The 24,290-nt window shown below is 40.0% G+C and overlaps 1 protein-coding gene across 6 annotated transcripts; it reads right to left on the reverse strand.

Moving 5' to 3' along the window:
* Positions 1-363: 363 nt before the first annotated feature.
* On the reverse strand, positions 364-23,802 carry LOC105928560 (protein kinase C-binding protein 1). 6 transcript variants are annotated; one of them, XM_012865876.3, is made up of 21 exons: positions 23,640-23,802; positions 23,307-23,542; positions 18,327-18,397; positions 16,513-16,676; positions 14,158-14,301; positions 12,112-12,225; positions 11,262-11,354; positions 10,954-11,041; positions 10,810-10,865; positions 10,643-10,720; positions 10,440-10,555; positions 9,847-10,322; positions 9,620-9,748; positions 7,828-7,977; positions 6,709-7,221; positions 4,331-4,780; positions 4,082-4,227; positions 3,800-3,880; positions 2,992-3,070; positions 2,638-2,877; positions 364-1,568 (listed from the first exon to the last, which is right to left on the reverse strand). In XM_012865876.3, exons 2-21 carry the CDS (start codon positions 23,318-23,320, stop codon positions 1,390-1,392), a joined length of 3,381 nt encoding a protein of 1,126 aa, XP_012721330.2. In that variant the 5' UTR covers positions 23,321-23,542; positions 23,640-23,802; the 3' UTR covers positions 364-1,389. The 6 variants fall into 6 exon arrangements, with proteins under 6 accessions (XP_012721330.2, XP_012721323.2, XP_012721326.2 ...); XM_012865869.3 differs by having other exon boundaries at positions 14,158-14,379; XM_012865872.3 differs by lacking the exons at positions 23,307-23,542; positions 23,640-23,802 and adding an exon at positions 20,368-20,468 and having other exon boundaries at positions 14,158-14,379.
* Positions 23,803-24,290: the final 488 nt, after the last annotated feature.

The following is a 24,290-nucleotide window of genomic DNA, read 5'->3' on the forward strand; positions in this document are numbered from 1 at the left end:
GAGAGTTTTTGTCCATTTATCTTCCATTTGGCGTCTGCTGTAAAACAGAAGCATGCTGTGCTGCTATGGCCTCAAATCATCACAACAGATTCAGTCACAACTTCACTTTGAAATGTAAATTGCAGCGTTTTACCTTTGTCTTAAAACAATGCAACCCACAACATGGTGGCAATTTTGACCAACAGCTAGGATGCTCATCCTCTTGTTGGTCTATATGCATCGATTTATAACCGGCATGATCAACGGCCGCTGTATTTGCATCACTACAAATGTACTTACCAAAGTTAATCAGATTTTATTTAGTCAAAAACCTTACTTGGATTTTCACATCTGTACAAATCAATTGAATAACTGGGGCAACGCTTTCTTCACAGGTCCATTTATTCTATTTACAATATGTAAACAGTAACAAGACAAAGCTCAACACAAACATGCTCACAGGAAATGTATGGCTGAAGAAGCTGTTTATATTTATGTCTACTCCGCTGGACACTTTTTTTTTTGATTGGATTTACATCTGCTTTGGGTAACTGGCTACACAAAGACTTCACTAAGAGCTGACATTCATGTGAAGAAGTTTAATTTCAAATAACCTTTTTTTAAACACATAGAAATGTGATTGCAATAAACAATACTATAAAAACATGTAACACTATAAATATTGTTCGGGTATCTTCTTACAAAAACTGTACAGTTTAGATTTTTTAGTCTTTTTAATAAATCTCCTTTTTTTATTTTAAATGTGTGGCTATACAACACAGAACTACAATACAAAACTGGTATGAGACCAAAACGCCACCGTTGACATGAAGCAGACAAAATGGACTGAAATGTTTTGTTTGAACTTGCACAACTCAACATGAAGCAAGTGTAGTTTAAAACAAAAGAAAAAAAAAAAAAGAAAGAAAAAAAACAAAAACAAAAAAAAACTTCTCAGTCACAAGATCTGTGATGGCACCATAATTGTTGTGTATAAATGATGAAGGCTGTTTTAAATGTTTTGTCTCGCAATATGGAGAACAATCAAACTAAAAACAGCAGCAAAGTCCCGTAGAGCAGCATTAAAGAGAGAAAATTAAGAGATTATCCTTTGGGATGATACAATCGGAGCAATAAACACAGAACGGCAGTATGAAAACATTTTACATCTCGAAAAAGACTACTTTCACATGATTCATTGACTTAAAACACAGATGTGGAAACTGAGAATGAAAAGTGAACCAAAAAAACAGTCCAGTGAGCAGATATACAAATGGGAATGGAGAGAGAGAAAGAGAAAAAAAAGAAAAAAAAAAAAAGTGATTTGTCATCAAGGTGCAGGGCTTGAAGCACCAACTCTGAGGCCGACTGCCTCACATTCACTGCACCGAGGTGTCTGTAGTGTATCAGTTAGGTCACAGTGACGGCAGAACTGTCCTTGCTTTTGTCAGTGTATGTGGGAGAGTTGCTTTTGTCCGATATTGAGCCTGTGGCTGGGGGGGCTGACTGCACCGCAGGGGAGTGGCCTGATGGTTTGACCGGCGGCTCCGAGCTGGGCTCTGCCTCCGGCTCCTGTTGAGATGCCGAGGCTTGAAGAGAGCAAAAAATACAACATGAGAGAGGCCCCACATTTCTCACAGTTATTAACTTCTACCAATACACGCTAGCAAGCTGATACACGGTCCTGCAAAAGTAATCATAGCTTTAGAAATTTCCCAAATTGTCACGTTCCCACAAATTTCCAAGTATTTTATTCAGATTTTATGAGAACATTGTTGCGTTCTAAATACAAATACGCTAAATACAATCCAGTGCATCCAACCGCCTTTACAAAAATCCCCTAATTTGTTTTGTGAAGATCTCAGGGGTTTGTCTGGGAACATAAGCAAACAAAAAGCATCACAGAGACCAAGGAACACAGGACACAGATCAGGGATTAAACTGCAGGGACGTTTTAAGTAGCGCTGGGATAATAGCCCATGCTTTGAACATCTCAGAGTTTAACAAACCCATCGGCCTGAAATGGATAAGGCAGGACAACTGGAACCCTACAGAGACATTGCCTTCCTTTAAAGTGTGTGGCCAGGCAAGGACAGCGTAAATCAGACGACCATGGCAAATGTGAAAGAGCGACCAGAGCTTGGGTGACAGAATCTGTTAGTAGGTCAGTCATCAGCACTGCACTCCACACATGTGCTGTTTATGGAAGAGAGGCAAGATGAAACCCAGACGACCTGTTTGCCAGAAGCCACGCGTTTGCTGTGGAGATCGGACCAAAACAGAACTCTTTGGCCTACATACATAACAAGAAACCCGATGTGTGACAGAAAACTAGCACCTTGAACACACTGTGCCTGTGAAAGAAAATGTATGCAGCTGAAATACCTAAAGTTTGTGGTTTTAATGTGACAAGATGTGAAAAAGTTCAAAGGATATGAGTACCTTTGCAAGGCATTATACAGTTAACATCTCTGGCAACGGATAAGATTACATTTTATGTCATTATTTTGTGTCCCACTGTACATCCAAGCACTTAAACCTGTTACCAATGTTTAAAAGCACCACTAGCAACAGATGCTACTTTTTAAAGCAGGTTGAAAATGCCAAATTTATCCAAAATTGATTAAAAAAATAAATTAAAAAAAGAAGTGTTTTTACCTGACTGTGTACACGACTTCATGTGTTCAGGCCAGTGTGCTTGCTGGCAGGGGTAATCACAGTAACTGGTATTCCAGCAGCAGTAGAAGATGGCCTCCTTCCTGCAGTTAGCGCACCACTGTTTCTTTTTTGTCTCGTCCACCGCCTGCTGCTTTTCCAGCTCCATCTGCTTTTTCACCTCGGCCACCAAACGTTCCCTTTCCTGCTCCAGACTCTGCCTCATCTCCGCCATTGTCAGCTCTGCGTTCAAGAGTTAAAGTTCAACATGAATGTATTTTAAAACATATTTATTGTATTATATGAATAAACAGTAATCACATGATATTCATACAGTGGTGGAAGCTGGACACCTACCCAGATTGTGCTTCATCTCTGATAACTCCTGCTGATGAAGCCACTGGAGTTTTTCGATCTCTATCCTCAGCCGTCGAATCTGAAACAATGAAGAAGTCAGTCATGGTACAAATAAAAAAAAAAAGTGCCTTGCGATGAGATGGCGTGAGTCATGAATAGGTGCTATATAAATACACTGAAAAGAGTTGAATGTAGGCTTTAACTAGGATACTTCAACAAACTCAGTGTTTACTTAATCAGCCAGCCATTTTAATCTGGTGTGTTTCAGGTCATTATCCGTTGCATGACTCAGTTTCTGGTAAGCTTTGGTTTGGTCATAATTGACTCAGTGGCAGACGGATGCGCTTGTCTGGTGAATGAAAAACAATCCGTAATCCTCTCCTTCATTATCACGCTGATTTGTTTGAGATGTATGTGGAAATATGCTGTTTAACTTTTAATAATGCAAAATAATATGTTGAATCATAGCAACACTTTAAAGGAATACCCTTTAGACAGATAAGACCAGAAATCTAGAGCTTGGTTAAAAAGCCAAATCTAAGTTGCCAAGTGTTGCTAAATTTCTCTGAGCATTGCATGCAATGTGATCGCCACTCCTGGTCTAGGCATATTCTGATGATTTTTGTCCCGCTAGTCGTGATTATTTAAAGTTTTACAGATAAAGACAGGGGCCAGAGACAGAGGGTGAAGCCTCTCTGCTTTGCTCTACCTACTACTAAACACTTGAGATCTTAGAGCTGCACATTTGTCACCATAAGTTTCTTAATAGGAAATTTGAATAGACACCAATCTAAATGTTAGGGTTTACCTCTGCAATTGTGTTTCCGGATGTACTTTTAGAAAGATCGTTGTAGATTTCAGTCATTGTGCCCTTTATTGTGTCCATAATCTGCAAAGTGGAGAAAAATGTAACATTTAAATTTTCAATACTTGCCGAGACAATTCTTATACCAGAGCAGTACATTTATGTAGGATTTAGTATGACCCCTTTTGATTTCAATTTAGTCTTAAAAAAAAACCTGTTGCATAATGTACATGAATGATTCTAACCTGTCCATTGGAAGTATGAATAATGGGAATGCTGGCTTACTTTGTTTGTGTATTTGGCTATGTCTGCGGCTACGTCTGCTGAGACCGTCGGGATCTGCAAGTCTGCTGACACCAATGACGAGGCAGCAGACGTGACCTGTCCCGCTGTCGATGAGGTCGAACTCTGAGCTGGGTCTTTTTGTTGCACTGCAGTTGACAAAGATGGGGAATTGTTAAGAGAAATTAAACATTTTTAAAAGGTTGCTTTAGTTTTTATGATGCATGATCCCAGTGGTGTTTTTTTCTTTACCTTTAGCTGCTTGTCTGGTCTGATAGCGAGTGCTGGAGGAGTTCTGCTGTGACTGCGGCTGCTGGCTGCGCGCCTGACCCTGACCCTGCGTCTGGACGGCCGACTGCTCTTCGTTCTGCTGCCTCTGAACCTTCTGCATGTGCCATTTCTGCGATGATGTCTGAAACTTGGTGGGACTCCAAACAACCGCCCGCTGCACAGCCTGAGCTGCTGTATCTTTAGGCAGCAGCGGCCGCTGTTTTTTTACATTTGTGGGTGCTGTGGATGTCGTGGAGCTAGAAGAAGGAGCACTGGTAGTTCCGCCGGTGGTTGTCGAGGTACTGGGCTGACCGGACGCTGCGCTGGAAACAAGGTTGAGTGCTGCTGTGATAGAAGGCTGCAAGGAGTCTTTCAGGTTGGAGGCAGCTTCTCGTGTCGGTGTACTTGATGCAGCGGATGAAGGCATCTTACCTAAACAAAATAAAAAAATAAAAAAGACTTCTGCTTAATCTGGATTTCTAATTTTAACATTTTACACCTGAAAGATTAGAAAAAAAGCATTACAATTCAGGTCACCTTGTAGACTCTAAGAGGTTTATTTTTTGAGGGAAAAAAGGGTTATAAAAAGGGGAGAAAGATTTAGAAAGAAACTAAACATCCCCTATACAGCCCTGCTGCGAGTTTGACTGTTGCATTATTGGTCAGATCTGATTTGAATTATGCAAATCCCTTGACCAATGTCCCGACACATTACCACTTCAGAATTTAACGTTTGAGGAAGAAAATGACACTTTCCTGCTATTCCCATGAGTTTATAGTCCTAATCACATGGTTCAAGTCTTCTTCCAGGTTTTCTGGAATTTGCAGTAAGTTAAATTTAAGAATCTTTAAGAGCATTCTGATTAAACTTAAGACCTTAATGAATTATGAAAAATAGGTTTAATAACTTAATTTCAGTTGACAAAAATACTAAGAAGGTTGAGATTTCTGGCTTTGGCATCATCACACACACGGCAGAAAGCCACTAATGGCGGAAGCTACATTATAGGTTGCCAATCACTGACAGAAATTCTGAATATCGCATGAAGGTGAAGGTGGCGCTCTCGAAGAGTCTTAAGCGAAATATTCTGCGGGCTGGGTGTGGCTCGCGGGCCGCCAGTTGACGTTTGTGGCATTAGAGTATCTGTACACCAAGCTTCAATGCATTCATTCAGTATATGGTTTCATTTAATGCCAGTTACTGTCGACAGGTTTAAGCCCACAGTTAAACTTCCTGTTTTAAGAAAATACTCATTAAAAATAAACTTGAGTGTTTATGAAGGAGCTGATAGACAACGAAACAAAAACATTAGAATTTTAGGAGGTCAAACATAGACTGAAACAGCTTCAGAAGCCAAATAGTTTTGCAGGTTTGCAGTGGAAGGCTGTAGAGAAATTCCTTTCAACAGGCCTGTTACCGTTTAATATGAGGAACTTGTAGTTTCGTCACAGTGTGTTACTACACTGTGACACAACTACAAGTTCCTCAACCAGAGCTACCAGTCATGGAGTGAATTAATGCAGCCAGCAGATTTCTCAAAAAAAAAGATGCACATTTTGGGGATAAAAATGTAATTTAAAAACCAGTATAGAAAGTCTGGAATCATTCAACACAATGTTGATGAAATAAAGACTTTGGGGCTTTACATAAAATGGTCTTTAATAAACGATTCTAATAGATGAAACTTTATTTTGACAACCAATTGGAATGAAATAGAAAAGTTGTGCATACATTAGGACTGTGGCTAAAACGTTTGTCGTAAACACTGCAAATGCTGGGTTCGAGTCCTGGCCCGTGGACCGCTGCTGCACAACTTCCCCTTCTCTCACAACTCCCTATCATGTCAGCTTATTGTCAAATAAAGGCCATTAATGACATAAAAAATAAATAAAAAATTACTGCATTTGATTAAAATTTTTTATAAATATTTTAAACTAAATCACCCTGTTGAAAAAAAAAAAAACTATGGCTAACGTTTATAAATGGGTAGTAAAATACTTTGATATCTCAAAAATTATGTTTGACTTTAAAGAAAATGTAATAAAGTAAAAAGTATTTAATAAAGTCTGAAAACAATTGCTTTAACATACTCCCACTCTGCCCCTTTCACACACACCCACACACACACACACACATATACACACTGAGTGCGCTGACATTTGTACCAACATATTTCCTACAAAGGTATCTCAGTGTTGACGCAACCACACTTTGAAGAACCCAAAACAAGAACCGATGTACAGATTATGGTGTACAGAGGAGCAGACATGGCATGCTCCCACCAGTTTTTCATGTTAGGCTTATTTTCTTAGGTGTTAACAAACAGAACACAACCATAAAGAGGACAGCCAAGCCTCACCTTCCACCTTGGCAGCATTGGACTCTTTGACAGCTTTGGCAGAAGAGGAGCTTGGCTCTCTTCTTGCCCTCTTCGAGTCCCGTCCTCCATGTTCGTCCCCCAGATCAATGACGAGCTCCCGCTCAGAGTCAGAGTCCTGTTCAGCTGATGCAGCAGCTGTTTTGCTCTCCTCTGGTGGTTTAGACTTTTCCGTGACGGGTTGAGACTGAGGAGTCCTGGGCTTGTCCTGCAGATCCCGGTCTGGGCCGTTGCAGCCCGGCTTCTCTTTGAGCGGAGGCTCTGCGGCGGTGGCGGCTTTATCCGGCGTCGCTGGTACTCCTTCCTTACCCTCACCCTCTGTGCTCGCTTTTGACCTTTTTCTTTCTGCCTTATCCTTGTCATCCGGTGCAGAATTCTTCGACCGATGTTCTTCATCGCTGAGATATTCGCTGTCGCTGGAGTCAGATTTCTCTGAGTCCTCAGAGTCACTGTGGTCCACATCTTTATACACCTCTTCAGAAATCTCATTAATACCTGTGTGGGAAAATGTTAATTGTATTTATATTACACCAAAAAAACTGACATTTTACAACATTTGCATAATTTGGTATTTATGGTGAACTGCAACTCTTGACTGTGTTGTATTATAACTGGATTCAATTGGACTATACAAAGTTTCACTTGTAAAGGAGCGTTTTATGCGGGCAGAATTTACAAAAAAAAAAAAAAAAAATACAGTGTCTGACTGCTAACTGCTAAATCTGATCAAAATGATCTACAGTGGTACATTTGTATGGGGGGGGGGATAATTTTTATATCTATATTGCAAACAGGTACAGAATATAACCAACTGAAAACAAAGAAATGCATATAATGCACTTTCACAACCTCCCTTTTTCTTTTCCAAAAAAAAAACAACTAATATATATATATATATATATATATATATATATATATATATATATATATATATATATATATATATATATATATATATATATATATATATATATATATATATATATATATATATATATACACACACACACTAAATGTGTATATATAAATATGCTATAACTCAAGTCCAATTCTTGACTGTGCACAAAATCCTGGCCGAATAAAGCCGATTCTGATATTTACCCAGCTGTGCTTTGCAGCTTTCTATGGTCTTGTCAAGACTCCTGATGGGCCTCTTTGGAGTGGTGACGGTAGGTGGGGTTGCTTGCTGTTGCTGCTGCTGCTGCACAGTCTCACTTAGCTCCTTCAGGTCCATTTCAGCCTTCACACGATCTGATTTGAACACAAGTTACGGGACAATAATGATCATTTGTCGACTCAGCCATGTGATTTGATATGCAGCACCTGCCAAAAGCATCTAGATCCCTTCAATTTTCACATTTCGTCAAAAAAAATAAATAGAAAGAAATCAAACAGTTCCATTTATTCCCATGATATTTTATGATAGCCCAAGTACAAGTGTATAATTGTGGTGTATAAAGAAAAGGATGAATAGTTTAAGAACTTTTTATATAAATAAACATCTAAAAAGGTGCCACTCCCATTTACAATCAGCCTCCCAGAGTCAATATCTGTTAAAATACCTTTTTTGGCAGCGGATACAGCTACGGTTCTTTTTAGGAATGCCTCTACCAGCTCTGCACGTGTAGAGGAATATTTGTCCATTCACCCTTCCAAAATAGCTCAAACTCAGTCAGGTTGGATGAAGAATGTCTGGATATCCCTTTTCAACTCTTGCCACAGATTCCCCAGTTAGATTAGGTCTAGACTGCAGCTGAGGCCTTCTTAACCAATTCATTGTGACCCTATAATATGGCCCCACATTTAGCTCCATCCATCTCCATATCAGTTGTTACCAGGTTCCTAAACCTGAGCTTAAGAAAACAATTCCCTCAGCATAGTACTGCCACCACAGTGCTATAGAAAGTATTAACTTTTAGCTGCAAGAAGTCGGGCCTGATGAGAAAAAAAAAAAAAAAAAAAAAAAAAAAAAAAAGGAAAGAAAACAAGCCATGACCATATTTTGGTGAAATATTACGATATGACCAGTGCTCTGAGAGATGTCCAAAGCCTGGGATGTTGATTCACAACCCTTCTCTGCTATAGCTCCACTTCACAACACTTTGTAAAGGCCTTGTCACTTTACAAAATCAATTCAATCATATCATACAGAGATCCATTAAAAAAAAGTTGTGTCGTTGACTTTGAAGCAATCACTCATACTGAGCATGCATGTAGTGACAGTAGAGAGGAAAACTCCCCTTTAACAGGAAGAAACCTCCAGCGGAACCAGGCTCAGCGTTGAGGGCCATCTACAATGACCGACTGGGGGTTTGAGAAGACAGCTCATACACGCACAAAAAGAACAAAGAAGCACTGAACTAGGAGTACTTTCCATGTGAGAGGAAAGTAAAAGGGTAATGGCTCCATCAGTGGCTGTGTCTAGGAGAGTAAAACAGTTGAGCAGACCCTCTCAGTTTCAAGTGTTAAGCGTGAAAGAGAGCACATAGTTAGTCGTAAAGCTCAGCCAATAGCTAAGTCTACAAGAGAGACAGGGTTAAACACTGAAAGACACGATTCTCTACAACTTTATTCCTGACCCGTCTGCTGTATTTTATGGTCTTAATGATGCTGTATGTTCACCAATTTTCTGTAGCACAAGATTTCATTTAGAGGGTTCAGAGTAAAAAGGACCGAATACCAATGCCATACATTTCAGATTTTAATATTTTTAAACAAATATTACAAACCATGTACCATTTTCCTTCCAATAATCATACTCAATTTTGATTCGTTATTAAATCCCCACCGAATATACCAAGGTTTGTGGTTGCAATGTAATAAAGCACTAAAGGGATCTAAGCATTTTTCCAGGGTAGTACAAGTAATAAATATTAGTATAAGTGTTACTGACCAAGGTTGAGGTTAAGAATGCCTCCTGTCGCTGCAGTTCTCTCCTGCTTGGGCACCAGTGCAGAGTTTATGGGCTTTGGACTGCTGCCCACACTGGCACCTGGACCAGCCTTCCCTGACACAGGAGATGCTGTAATTAAAAGATTTTTTTTTAGGCTTTCGCTACATATATTCAAAGCAGTAACCTCGTTTCAAGGCTACCAAAGACAAACTTGAAACGTAATATACCAGTGCAGTCCATCGATTCCTCTCCAGTGCTGTAGTGTAAGGCAGGGTTCCTGCTCGTCTTCTCAGCTTCTTGCTCCCCATCGGACCCTGTGTGAACTGAAGAGTTGGTGCTCATAGGAGACCGAGGCATTTCCGTCATTGAGGCCCGCCGCCTCATCCCACTGGGTGTGGAACTCTTGCTGAGGATCATCTTGGGAGAAGAAGTCATATCAAAGTTAAAGCGGAGCTTGTCTGGCTTCTCCGTTTTCACCGTCCCAGCACTGGGGTTGTTGGGGTCCACCAGCATCTGTAGCTGGTTGTTGGGAGTGTAGGGAGTGCGGAAGGGTGCGTAGTTAAAGACGCCGAATTTCTTGCGGATATTTTCCACGTAGACCTCCATCTCTTGCATGGCGCTGTTGAAAATGCTCTTTGTTTTCTTTACAGAGAAAGGGATCTCTTTGGACATTAAGTAGCAGTTGTTGATAGGAACCCAGGCGCTGCATGGACGACAGCAGAAAGCATATTAAAAATCAACAAGACAGAACTATATTATAGCTATATTCAGCTCCAACAAGGGGAGTATTTTTGTTTTTAGTGTCCAAAGTTTATTTTACCGATCATGTTGCCCAAAGAAGCGTGCGTCTACTTGCCCATCCTTTTCACGAAGTGCTTTTGCTGGCCAAAAAGGAAAGCCCTTCAGCTTAGCCCAAACCAGAGGGTGAGGCTGACTCTATAAGAGTTAACAGCAATTCAATAAAGCATTTCAAATGTCTGTATTCTCTCTAAATATTGCATTGAAGATGAAGCAAAGACTTACACATGGCTCACAAAACCAGTTATCCCTTTTTTGGCAAGAAGACAGGTAGCACTCTGGACAAACCTCAATCTCATTCATCTGAAAATTAATTTTAAGTAACATCATGTAGTGTCCAGACACTTTCAAAAACAATATTTGGTATTACTAATTTAGGAAAGCACTTTTACCTCATGTTCACAGATCTTGACAATGACTTTTGCAGTTGTTGTTAATTTATGATTACCTGGAACAACAAAATAAGTTATTTTACTTTTTTTGGCAGGGGAGTTTGCGCAGTATAAAAAGGATTTATATGCGACAAAATCTCAAACCTCCATTATAGATGATGCAGTTGTGTAAGATCCATTTCATATCAGCAAGAAAAGCCTCGGTGCAGCCATACATTTTCTTTTTGACATTCTATCAAAAAAGGGGGAAAAAAAAGTTTATATATTTAAGGAAAATTAAATATTGCAATGACAAATCTCCTGTGATTTACATCACTAGCTACAGTTTTACAGTCTTTTATGTTTTATATGCTTCATTTTTATTTCTGGTCCCATGTGTCCTTTCTTAAGTACTCCTCATTCAGCGTTCTGTAAAGCTGAAACTGGTTTTGGGTGCTCATAAATGTTTGTACCTTTTCTATAGTACTAAGGTCCATGGGGTGGAAGATGTACTCCGCATAATCTGGGTGCTGTTCCAGAGACACGGGCTTCTGAAACGGCTCCGTCTGCTCATTCAAGACAAGAATGAAACAAACAACTGTTAGAGCCTGAACTTTTGAATCCTAACCTCTTGGATCTATTGCACCCTTCACCTTTACTGGCAGCCATGTTAAATGTGGGGTTAAATAAATTCATCTTTTTATTGCAGTAGCACCATCTCACACCGAAAAAATGCAGTTGCAAGATTTTTGGAGACTTTTTTTAAATCCTCCCCCATCAAACCCCTCACTAATGGCAAAAGAAACATGGGTTTTTGTACAACCTATCTTGCCACAGTCCCTGCTGTTTTAAGCCTTTTAAGTGCTGGTCTGAGATGATCACAAGTTTAGAAATAATGTTTTCTTATGAAGACTGACAGAAATCTTAAATTGAATGTTTTGTTATTTCCATTTTGGAGTGTTCTTGAGAAAATGACCCATCAATTGATTCATTATAAATTAAAAGTTTATAGAAACACTTATAAAAGCTGCATTTATATTTGACAAATGCTCCAGAGACATTTTATAGGAACCTGGGGGATATGAGAATTAAAAAGTTTGCTTTAATGTAATAATTTAACGCTTACTCCAACAAAAGACTAGAAGTTTCTAAATCTTGTAGTGCAAGATCATGCTACTGCAACAACAACAACAAAAAAAAAAAAAAGAGAGAAAAATAGGATTTTTAATAAGGATATCTTTACCAGGGTCCCAGTAGATGGAAGAAGAACTTTCCAATATTAATTCAAATTGCAATTCATTAGTCATACAACTGCACCCTTACCCCAGGCTGTTTGATTTTTTGGAGTGCAAATTTCAGCAAGTAGGAGAGCTGGTCTATTGTTAGCATTGTCATTGCTTTGCTCTGGGTTTCAATGCACTCAGCAACTGTTATTTTCTGAAAGAAGAAAAAAGTAAAGACAAGAATTATTGCATCATAATAAATAAGTAATAAACAAGCTAAGTTAAACTTTATTAAAAAAAATTCACAGGACGTCTTAGCTGTAAACCGTGCTAAGACGTTCTTTCTGTATAGAGAAGGTGGATGTTTTTCATATTTCAATCCACAGTTCGAGTTCTTCTCACAGCTTCGAGTTATAACTTTACAAAATCAGAACCTGCACAAACTGATTCGCAAACGCAGAGAATGTAGAGTTGAGGCAGTACTGCCATTCCCACAGATTATAAAACAATAGTCGTAGTAGTTTAGATTAATATAATGAAATAATTCAACAGTTTCAAATAAATAATTGAAACTATTCAAACATGAATCATCAAATTTATAGGAGATAAAAATTGGTGAATACTTTTTTTACATTTAAATTACTCAACAATATAGCATTATAGTTCAGTAAACATATGTGTTGTATTGATAATTTTGATCAAATATACAGCATTTGTCAACTGATTTGTCATTTTATATCTCATCAAACAGGTGTCCTAGTTTCAGGCAAACCTAAAGCACATGATCTTAATGAAAAAGTGTATTTTCATTCTGATCAACCAGCCTTCTTTATTTTTCTTTGCATGCAAAGCTATTACATCTTTTTTTTTTCTAGGCCCTACACACTGTTCTTCCATCTGCAGGTGCATCTCAATCAACTGAAATATAATACCCTATTTTAGAACTTCAACTCAAAAAATAAAATTCATTACAGATGGTGATAAATTTCAAGTGTTTATTTTAGATAAATTTGATGATTGTGGCTTGCAGGGAATAAAACCTCCACAGTCAGTTTATCAAAAGATAAAATATTACAAGAGAACAGTTCTAATAAATGTTTTTTTTTTTTAAATACAAAAATGTGTTATCATGAAAGAGCTTAGCTTCACAATCCTCTCCAGGCTTTGGGATTTCCTGCTGGTTGTGAATCTTTTTCTGCCACACCTTTTCCTTCCACTCAGTTTTCATCCCAATGATTGGCTAAAGTGCTTTGAAAGGTCTTTAGTAATGAACTGTTGGAGCCCCCCCTTCTTCAGGGGACTGTTGTTGCATTCCATTTGCCTCGGAAATCAAAAATAGGAGCTGGGAACGTGGTAAACCCGAGTAAATAGCATTCCAATAAACACAGACGGAGAAGAATAAAATAAAATAAAATAAAATAAAAAATAAATAAAAAAAAGGATTCCAATATGGCGAGGGCTAGAAAAGCTGTTTTGTTCCTAGTAGGCCTACCTCTTACAAACATCCTTCAAAGCTGTACTTTCCAAATGCAAACATCACTTTGAATTCATTTGGTTCACAGTTGCAGCTGCTACACGTAACTTTGATTAGAGACATACTCTTACAACTGTGTCTTGTAAAATGAACATATTCTGCCATATTGGATCAGACATTTGGCCTTGAAAATGGCCGCTACATTTGAATTTTCCGATTGAAGCCGGGATTTCCGAGTTCCGACGGCAAATGGAATGCAACACGTCTGCAGAACAACTTTTAAGTCACTCGTCATCCCCATTAATATGTACGCCTTCGTTAGCTGTAAGAACTTGTAAAAATAAATAAATAAAATTAAAAAAATGTAAAAAAAAAATATCTGTCTTGATAATGAAAACATAATACCAACATTTTACGTGAATTACTCAAATCAACTTTCCGAAGCTCGTTTACGTGTACGATTCTCATGCTCGTTAGATTTCGTTTTTTTTTGTGCAGATTCTCATTTTCGGTAGTGACGGTGTTTAGGCCTGTACACAGGCCTAAACAAGTCGTTACACTGATTTATGTCTTCACTGGGACACTACAGTGTGTCAGCTAAGACATGCTGAATCTAACAAGCATTTGTCTACGCCCACGCCCACACACAAGCACACGTCTTCAGTGCGATACCTCACACTCTGGACAGAACCAGTCGCCCTCGGGCTCGGCTGGTAGTTTGAGGCACTTGGCGTGGTACACCCTGGGGCAGAGCTCACAGCAGAGCACCTGACCCTCGCGGTGGCACAGCCAGCAGTAGAAGTCATTCCTGCCGTCCTGCGGTACAACATCAACAGGGTCTGTGGTGAGTGCTGGCTGCTTCATATAGTAAAAGGGACCATGTCTTAGCTCTGACTGAAATGCAGGCAAGAGAAACAGGGGGCAGGTTTCAAAAAACACGCAGGAACACAAAAAAAAGGTGCAGTGCAACAGAAACAAGGTAATATTAAGGTGAGGCAAGCAGGGTAAGTATCACATGGGTACATAAAAGCAACAAAACCTACACAATGATGCTTTTTGTTAACAGGAAGAGTATCTTAAAACCATTCTACTTAAATATTGTCTAGAATGCAGGGTTGAGTGTGTCATACTGATGCTTTTAGTTTTACTAGATATTGTTCCATAGATGAAATCTTATATAAATGTTTTTTTGTGCTTATAGTGGGAAAGACAAGTGGTAGCATACTAAATACAAGAGTCAACACATACACTATTTTGCCAAAAGTATTCATTCAGACATCCCAATCATTGAATTCAGGTATTCAAACTACATTCAAGGCCACAGGTGTTGGAAATCCAGCCTCCCGTCACACAGACTGCTAATAGAAACAATTGTGAAACAATGGCTTGGTCTCAGGAGCTCAGTGAATTCCAGCGAGGTACAATAATAGGATGTACGTCGCGTGACCTATTGCTGTGATAGGTCCAGTTGCACAGGTGAGGCGTTCAGGGCGTAGAGGTCAAGCTATCTACAGAAATAATAGCTAAAGACCTCCAAACTTCATGTTCCTTCTAATTAGCTCAAGCAAAGTGTGTAGTGAGCTTCATGGATATAACCAAACCCCACATAACCAAGTGCAACATCAAGTGTCAGTTCCTTTGCTAGGACAATGCTTATTTTGAACAAAGCTGCAAAACGTTGTGGGAATGGCTTGGGGACTGCCCCTTTCTGTTCCTGTTTCTGTTATGACTGCACATCAGGGCCCAAAGCAAGTTCCAGAAAGATGTGAATTAGTGAGTTATTGCAGCCTAACCAAGTACTTCCATAGCAGAGTCCTGACCTGGACTGGGCAAATCTCACTCATCTCAACCTTAGAGGCTGATCTTGCAAATGTGCTTCTGGAAGAATGGTCAAAAATTCCCATAAATAAACTGCTTAACCTTAGGGAAAGCCTTCCCAAAATCTGGGCCGACATCTTTATATTAAAAATGGAATGCCACTCAAAGTGATGTGATTGAAGGTAGACGACCAAATACTTTTGGCAGAATAGTGAATTTAATGACAATCATTAAAAAAAACTAAATATGCTCATGTCATCGAATAAGCCCAAATACAACCAAATACAGGAATCTTAATTATCACAATGGTAATGTAAACATCAACAGGAATATCTGAAACGTGTTTGAGTTTAACATGCTTTCATCGTCCTCTCCTTCCTCCTAGCTGCTGTTACTTTGTAATCTCTGCTGCTACTGGTTTCACAGGCTCTTATCTGATCAAGATGCTAATGGCCATTTGCATACATTATAGCTTCTCTGGGAGTGTTTCTTTGTTCAATCATATGTATTCTAGTTTTATTATATCATTCTGTAAATCTGCTACTGTCTTTCTTCTATTTTAATTTAAATTTTTACCCGAATAAGCCTTATTATAATTGCGCCATATTGTTTTCCCTTTCTGATAAGTTAAATCTCTTCTGTTTTTAAGCGTAACTTTGAATTAGCTTTTTATTGATACTATTCAATCTGGTGTGTAAATCTGGGTTATCCTGTCTGTGTTTTTGCCACCGCCACGCCCGAATTTCCCCACTACGGGACAGTAAAGGCATTTCTGTTCTCACAGCTCAACAAGTAACTGTTTATGCCTTGGTGAACAGTTTATTTGAATCTCTCTCGATTATGCTCATCATGTCAGCTTAGGTAATATGTTTCTGTTGAGGTGCTTGCATGCCAGACAGCTCTAGGGAATCTATTTCTAATCCGGGGACTAATTTCTGCTTGCATTCATTCTGCTATTAGGGACACTAAAGCACTAAAGCAACAACAGAGGAGCCTGATGCATTACTGTCAGGAAAACGATGCGTTTTAAAATATTAAACAAAACCACCAGATTATACAACACTGATTCATACAGTCACCTTTAAATGAACAGAGCAGTGTGTATGTATGCATGTGTGTGTGTGTGTGTGTCTAAGGGGCTTGGGACAATCTATTAAAGTCGTACAGAGGCTGCCTATCAGGCCAGACCTGAGTATCCAGGACACTTACCTGGTCTTTGTTGTTAGCGTTCACAGCCCCTGGCTTTTTCTTTTTTTTAAGGGGGCTGGGGGAGGTGTCTGAGGGAGAGTGTCCATTGGAGGAATGGGTGGGACTTGACACCTTTCGCTTCTGTGGTGCTGCTGATCGTTCTGCTGAACCTGGTGCATCAGGGGCTGAGATGAAAAGGCTTGTGTCATTCACATTATATCATTATATCACATTATATTAAGATAGACCTGAAATAAATTTACAAATCCAAACTCTAATGGATCATTTTAATCCTCCCAGACTGCTGTGAGATGGCTTTTGAGTATTTTTCTCTGTAGATTACGCCTGGTTTTGCAACAGAAAATGTTTTCAGATAAAACAAATTTTACTGTCAGACAAAAATAATTCCAGAAACTAAAAAAAAGCAGGGAAAATAGCTTTCCAAAACAACCTGGCCCTATGGGGAAATATAATCCCCCCCATCCTTGTTAAATGATTAACTTAACCACATTTGATTTTAAGTTGCCACACTCACGCCTGCCTGAACTGTAGTACCAAGAAAAACATTTAAACAAGACCAGTGCGACAACACGCAGTAGGCTAAAATATCAGATGCAACAATACATCATGCACTGCGTAAAACTAACTCAACAAAGTTATTGACATCTATCAGTTAAGGGGTTATAAGCACATATGCAAAGATAATTGACTTCAGCAAACATCCACAAAATGAATATAACTGTTAAAACAAAATAGAACAGCAGTAAACCATCTCAGAATTGATCTGCCTACCAAGACAGAGCACAGCAATGATTCATCACGGAGGTCACAAAAGACCACAGAGCAATACCTAAAATATTGCATGCCTTACTTTCCCCAGCTAAGGTTGGCGTTTATGATTCAACAATGTGAACAAGACTGGGCAAAAACGGCACCCATGGCAGAGTTCCAAGGCAAACGCCACTGCTGATTTCTGCTATAATGCCAAAGATAAAAATTAAATTGAAGATTTCGATGTGGCTTAGTCAAAGTCCAGCCAAATCTAAATGAAATGCTGATGCAAGGCCTTAAACAGGCCATTCACGACTGAAAACCATCCAGTGTACTCCATCTAAAGAACTCAGCAAAATAGAACAGTACAAAATTCTTCCAGATGTGTAAAAAAATTCCCTGCCAGTTAAAAGAAGTGTTTGATGGCAGACTCGAGGTTTAGAGAGCTGCTACTATTTCACATAGGGCCAGTTTGGTTCGGATAGTTCCAACCCCCCAAAGCTAGATCATTTTAAACAGCATTTGGTTTTTACTCTGGTTAAATTTATCTGCTACATTTTTAGTGTTGCCACATTTAAGAGCAACAAAAAAAAAAAAAAGGCAGGTGTAGAACAAAAATCTTTTTCACAGCACTTTTTATCCTGAAACTGAGAGCCACGAGATGATTTGCATTTGGAAGCAATCCTTTCAGTTTTGCCTGCTTCACTGACTTGAAGATTGTAGTTTAAACGCCATAAAACCCTTAACAGAACTACAAGAGCAATCAAAGAAACATTTAAAATACTGCCAAACATAGTGATGCCTGAAATTTTTAATTTAGGAAATAAATGAAAACACAAAAACAAATGGCTAACAGGCTTCATCTGAAAGAAAGAAAGAAAAAAACAACAACTCTGTTGATTCCTGATTGAAAAAGCCACACAGTCGTAACAGATTACTGTTGCAGCCCTAATGCCCATCTGACTGCATTAACCTCTCAAAATCCAATAAAAACATCCTCTTGTGCTCAATGACATTGTCATGTTCGACTTGTGATAGGACATGCACGGCCTTAAGAGACTTACCTTTCGATCGCAGAGAAGCGTCCATCCCCTCTACCACATCCGGCTCTTTCTTTATCTCCTCCTCAGCCAGACTGCACAGCAACGAACACGAGCACACAGGAACACAGGAAGAGGGGCAAACACAGAGTCAGAGAGGGTGTTCAGAAACCACATCAGCGTTATCTGTAAACAAGTGGAACACCACCTAAGGCATTGGGTCCCAGAGGACCTGTCAACAGGGACTCCATCGGTTTCCATTGTTTTTATTTTTTTTTTATCTTGTTTGACTTAAACGCATCTTTGACTTGTAATCTGCCGTTCAAGCACACTCCATATTTTCAGCTGCATTCAAGACAGAAAATGTTCCTTGTACTCCAACAGCGAGACCAGTAATAATCACCATGGCAACACTCATCTTCACCAAGCACACGACGACGTTCACAACACCACATAGGACCTTTTAGAAAACCTTTTGATGCGTTCACGCTCGTCAGGAAATGTCGAAGGCAGAAAAGTTCGACTTGAATGGGACCGCGAGGCTTATTGTTTATGACAAACGGTGAACAGATCTATAGTAACAAGAAGTCCAAAGGGAGCTGGCCCATGGCACTGAAGAGGACAGCCTCTCATGGTGATTATCGCTGCATGTTTCTACCACTTTCCAAGGCCCTTCAGTAACGACTGCCTAACCTCCTGAGATTTGGGCCTTTTCTTGGAGACCATTGAGTTTGTCCATTATTGGACAAACCCTTTACCAAAAAACAGTTTAGAATCTACACAACTGTAGAGATTAAATTCCACAAACCCTGCTCCACTGAAAATATAAACCTCTCCTCTTTGTGCGCACCGGTAGGTAGACATTATTGTTTCCTATTAATTCTAAACAGTAAAATATACAAAAAGATAATCCCAAGTTTTCCTCCTGCAGCATCTCGTTTCCACTGTGGTTACAAAAAAGAGAATAATAAAGGGGATCTGGCAATAAATGAGGGTCTTTAACTCTTCTTTTGTCCAAGCAGCACAGGGCCTCGTTCCAAGGATGTAGCCTTTATTCAAAAAGACCAGAGAAGGAAACCCTCCAGAGATCCCATGACAGGTCAAACACTTGATCAGTTTATATCCTTGGCTGCTGCAGCTCTGGTTTCCAACTTAATGATAGGGTTTCAGTCTGAAACCCTGCAACTCAAAGGCCCACAGTTGTATGGTTTTATTTTCTCTTTGAAAACTAATAAAAAAACAATTCTCCTTACGTCTCCAGACTTCATCTTTACGGAGAAACTCCAGATAAAGTTGATCAAGTCGTAGCCAAGCTGTGGGTATATAATGGATCAAAGGCCAACCCAAATGCCTGAATGTGAAAAGAATAGCCAAACGAAGATTTAATAGAATCACTTAAATCCAAATATAACCCAATAAGCTAATTTTATTAGCTTGTTATAATAAAATTTGTTCTTTGTAGTTCTCCTATAACCAAAATACCTAAATAAAATGACCATCACTCAAACCAGGAGACACTTTCTAAATGTAGAAAGTGCTTTTTTAGACTTCCTACAAGGCAATTACAAAACAGCTTATCAAACTGATATTAAACCATTGTCTAAACAGACTTTCTTAAGACATATGACACATGGGGATCTTATTTCAGCTCACCAGCTTTCTCAGTAACACACACACAACCAGACACACACACCCCTTCAGGGCCTTCCTGTTCCGGACTAGTGAACAAACGAGGCCCACATGAAAATAAGAGACGTTAGCCGAGTCTCCACCACAGCCCTGAAAAGGAGAGAATGTTCGCCATTCTTCAGCAGAGCTGCACAACAACAACCTCGTTTTCAAAACCTACTTAGTATCAGTGTCAAGAAATTGCTGTAGCCACCAAAAAGACAAGATGAGCTGGAGCAAAAAGGTATCCAAAGGGCTTTTTCAGATCAGGAAATAAGATCCATCAAAGCAGGAAGACTTTAAAAGGCAAATAAATCCCCAGCAGAGAGTCAGATAAATTCCAGACAGATGAGATGATTTAAAAGAAAACATTTCCCTTCTGCAAGTACTGTAGTACCTGATGGACAAAAAGGAACAACACTGAGTCACTGCCTTCAGATTCCACTCCTGTGAGAGACGAGCAGGGTTCTCTCGTCACAGAAAATGGAGGCCACAGCTTGCTACCCTCCCCCCCCCCCCCCCCACTCTCCCCCATCCCCCACTCCAAGGCTGAGACTCGGGCACGGGCACATCCATGCAGGAGGACCAGCGAGAGATCCGTGGAGATTACAGTCCAACGTTTCTGGGTGAGAAAAAACACGGTTCCGTCAGGACAAACCTCCGTGAACCAATCCCAGAAACAAGACGGAAAACCACAGCGAGGAGACACAGGAATACCCGGCATTATGAGAAGCACCGGTCTGGATTCCCCCCCCCCCCTCTTCCTGTATGTCTTCGATCTTCGTCCTTCTCTCCTCTGTAAACACCACTGACACAGAATAATCAGATGTCGCTTTTTAGGGAGGAGAAAGCCAGACTGTACAAACCACACAGTCAGATCCTGACAAGCCCATTTCGGTGCGCGTCATAAAAATGTTGTTTGTTAAAATTCATAAATGCTTGATATCACACACGATCCATGTGTGAACCAATACCCTGGACTGATACTCCTAATGAAAGAAACTGATAATGGTTCCAGTGGCTAAAAAAAAGAGAGATAAACATACAGGAGCAGAAGGCTGTATGAAACCACCTAGACGCCATTTTTCTAAAACAACACAACTCACATGAATCACAAATATGGAAGAGATGAAGCCATGCAACTTAAAATACAATAACTAAATAGTTCCTGCATTTGCTAATCTAATGCATTTAACTGCATTAGGGTGACCATTACATCACAACCACTAGACATTCACTGCGATTATAAACAGTAAATCCTGTCAAAGAGACAAATATTAGAGCTGGATTTTTACATAAGGGTGAATCAAAGATGGCTGTGGAATTTTCCAGAAGGCCCTTGCTCTCCCTGCCGTGCTCCCTCCGATTGTCAATCTTTAACCTCAGCTCTCGCTGCTATTGGCTGGACGGCCAACAGGCTGAAACGCCATTGGTCGACCACTCTGTGCCATAAGGATCAGTGTGCAGGCTCCCCTCTTCCTCTTTAAAAAGCCTTTTTTACTGCAATGCAGAGATTTTCCTCCTGCATTAGACGGCTTATTTTTACCTTTCAGTTTAGGTTATTCTCTGTCTTGATTATGACGGTATAAAACCCACACAAAAGAGCTTTATAATGGACTCATGGAAGAGATATATATACACATACATACATGCATATACGCACACAAAGACTCTTTATAGTTTTGCTATTTAACATCTGTCACCCTGTTGCCTCAGAAGGAGGCCCAGATTGGTTCCCCGCACCACTGCCGACTTATCTCACCATCAATGAGAACATTACACTACATGCTTACAAAGCCGAATGATAAATCAAGTTAGCAAAAGTTTAACTTTGGGTTTTGGTTTTCCAGCATGAAATTAGTCCCACCCCAAAAGAAAACCCTGATGGTCATTGTAACCATTTTTTCAGGTTATATGTAGATCAAAAACGGCTCGTGTCAGCCCACAAGAGAAAGACACCCTTCTTTGTTTCCCCCACGCAGCTGAGATTGCTGTAATGGTGCTCGATGACGTAACATGGTGTTCTGTCTATGTTCTTATATGTACACATCATGGCAATGAAGCGTTTGCTTAATATGTGTGCAGCCTGTGTTATGTTTTTAAATAAAAGCTTACAAAAAAATAATTCTATGTTTAAATATAAAACAATCCTGTCTTACCTTTGTGCTGCTTCCTACAATAAATCTTGAGTTGAAGCCAAACCTTGCTACCTATTTCTGGTTTTATGTGCTCAAAAAACAAAAAAATAAAAATACAAAAGCAGCAAGAGGAGGACGAGAAAAGCTACCTAACAAACATTTGATCCAATCACTGACAGCCTACCCAAGTCCCCTTCAGATGTTTAAATGTTACATAATAGAAAGATCCTCTTAATTCTTGTGTTGTTTCTTTGTTCTGATGTCTGATCTGTAAAAAAGGAGGGTAAAGTTCTCTCGACGTGAGCTGTCTGAACACAAAATGGCCACTGTGTGCGTATGTGTGTGTGTGTGTGTGTGTCAGAGTGGAGGAAGCAGTTTCACAGTACAGTTGAAGAAGTCAGGGGCGGAAACCTCAAGGCCCATGACTCCAATAACTCTTGTCTAGCATTTTTTAGCTCCAAAAAGATTAGAATGGCGGGGCAAAGGATTCAAAAAGGCTTTGAAACTGCAGCCATTCTTTGAGCTGTGTGAAGATTAGAAACTCCTTTGTCAAACAACAGAAAGTCATGGAGGTTTTAGTTTCAATATATTCTAAAACTGTTCCAAGGTATGCCCCGATCTACCTATAGTCCTTTCAAGCACATATTGCTGTTTGCTATCCCTCCCTTAGGCCTTGCATAAGATAAGAAGCGAGCACAGAGCAAGTATACTTTTACAAAGGGTACATAATACCCCCAACCTCCTGCCCCCTAATGCCCATCCCCCCCCTTGTTCCTCTGCCAGGTTACAACGCAAGACCGCAGCAGCAGCGAGGACATGAAGAGCAACCTTTAGATCAAGCTCTCCATTCACTAATAAACAGGAAAAAGGATTTGCCATGGTGCCCTCTGCCTCCTGTATGGCAGCCTGGCTGTCTGGGGCACACATGTGACCCTGGGACACACACAGAGAGCAAGGGTGAGAGTCATTACCCAACCCCCCCAACCCGTAAAAAACCCCCGGTGGAAGGCGCAGAGGCCTGACGAGGCCTCCAATCCAGCCCAGCTCCTCCTCCTCTTCTTCTTCCTGCTGCTGCACACCAACTGACTTTAAAAAAGGTGTGCACACTCATCGTGAGAAACGCACAAGTCAGCACGACAACAAGAAAGGAAGCCATGTTGTTATCAGAAGGCTGAGATAAAAAAAAGACAGAGCTTACCTCTGTGGATGCATGGCTGCCTGACACAATGTTATGTCAACACTTATAAAACATGGAGGACACTCTCAGCCCTCAGCCGGGGAAGGCTCCGCTCTTCAGGCAAGGCGATCAGGCCCCGGCAATGTTAGCCAGATCCTGACTGGTCGCCTCCCTCGCAGGCGAGATACAAGGCCGCACCTGATTGGCCGAAATGTTTCCTGAGTAATTATCTTTGTTCAGTGCAGGCAGGGGCAGCTCTGTGAGAGTCAGAGACAGGGGAAGAAAAATGAGTACAGTGCTAGGTCTAAATCCACACAAATATATGATCAAGAGGAGTATTTTGGACATACAAACCCTTTGTGAGAGTGTTGTGAAGCTTCCAGGAGAAGAATCTGGTGGCAGCTCTCTCAGTGGAGGGCGGAAAGAGTGAAACTGTCAGCCTGTAGAGTGTTAGGAGCAGGACACCATGGCTTCCCTGAACATGCCTCCATTTTTTATGTGGAGAGGGCCTTTGTTTAAACTCCTCCCTCCCACTCGGCTTCCTCCAGACTGAAAGGGGGGAAAAAAAGAAGCCACTCTCCACCTATTAAAAATGATAAAAATGAAAATTGAGCAGTAAATGATGAATTATCTACACGGATCTACACTACAGCGCGTTACGAAGGAAATCAAATACATAACGTTTAAAAAATAATACCGTATAATTGTTGATGTCATAACCTTGGCATCTTAAAAGGTCACGCAGTAGTAAACAACCAATGATTAAAACCTATGTTTAGCAAAACATATTACAAGCACACGCAACTGAAATCCTACTTAAGAGTAGGTTTTTATGCATCTTTTCTTTTTTGGCTTTAATGTATGTTAAATCATCGCATAGACAGAGAAGAATTTTAATAGGTTAAGGTTGTACATAACATGCGGCTGACATTTGGAATATCTTAAATACAAATAAAAATCTTACACTTAACTGATTTTGTGGCTATTTCATACTCTTTTAGACAT

This window comes from Fundulus heteroclitus, chromosome 1, assembly GCF_011125445.2.
Source record: "Fundulus heteroclitus isolate FHET01 chromosome 1, MU-UCD_Fhet_4.1, whole genome shotgun sequence".
Lineage (NCBI taxonomy): Eukaryota > Metazoa > Chordata > Actinopteri > Cyprinodontiformes > Fundulidae > Fundulus > Fundulus heteroclitus.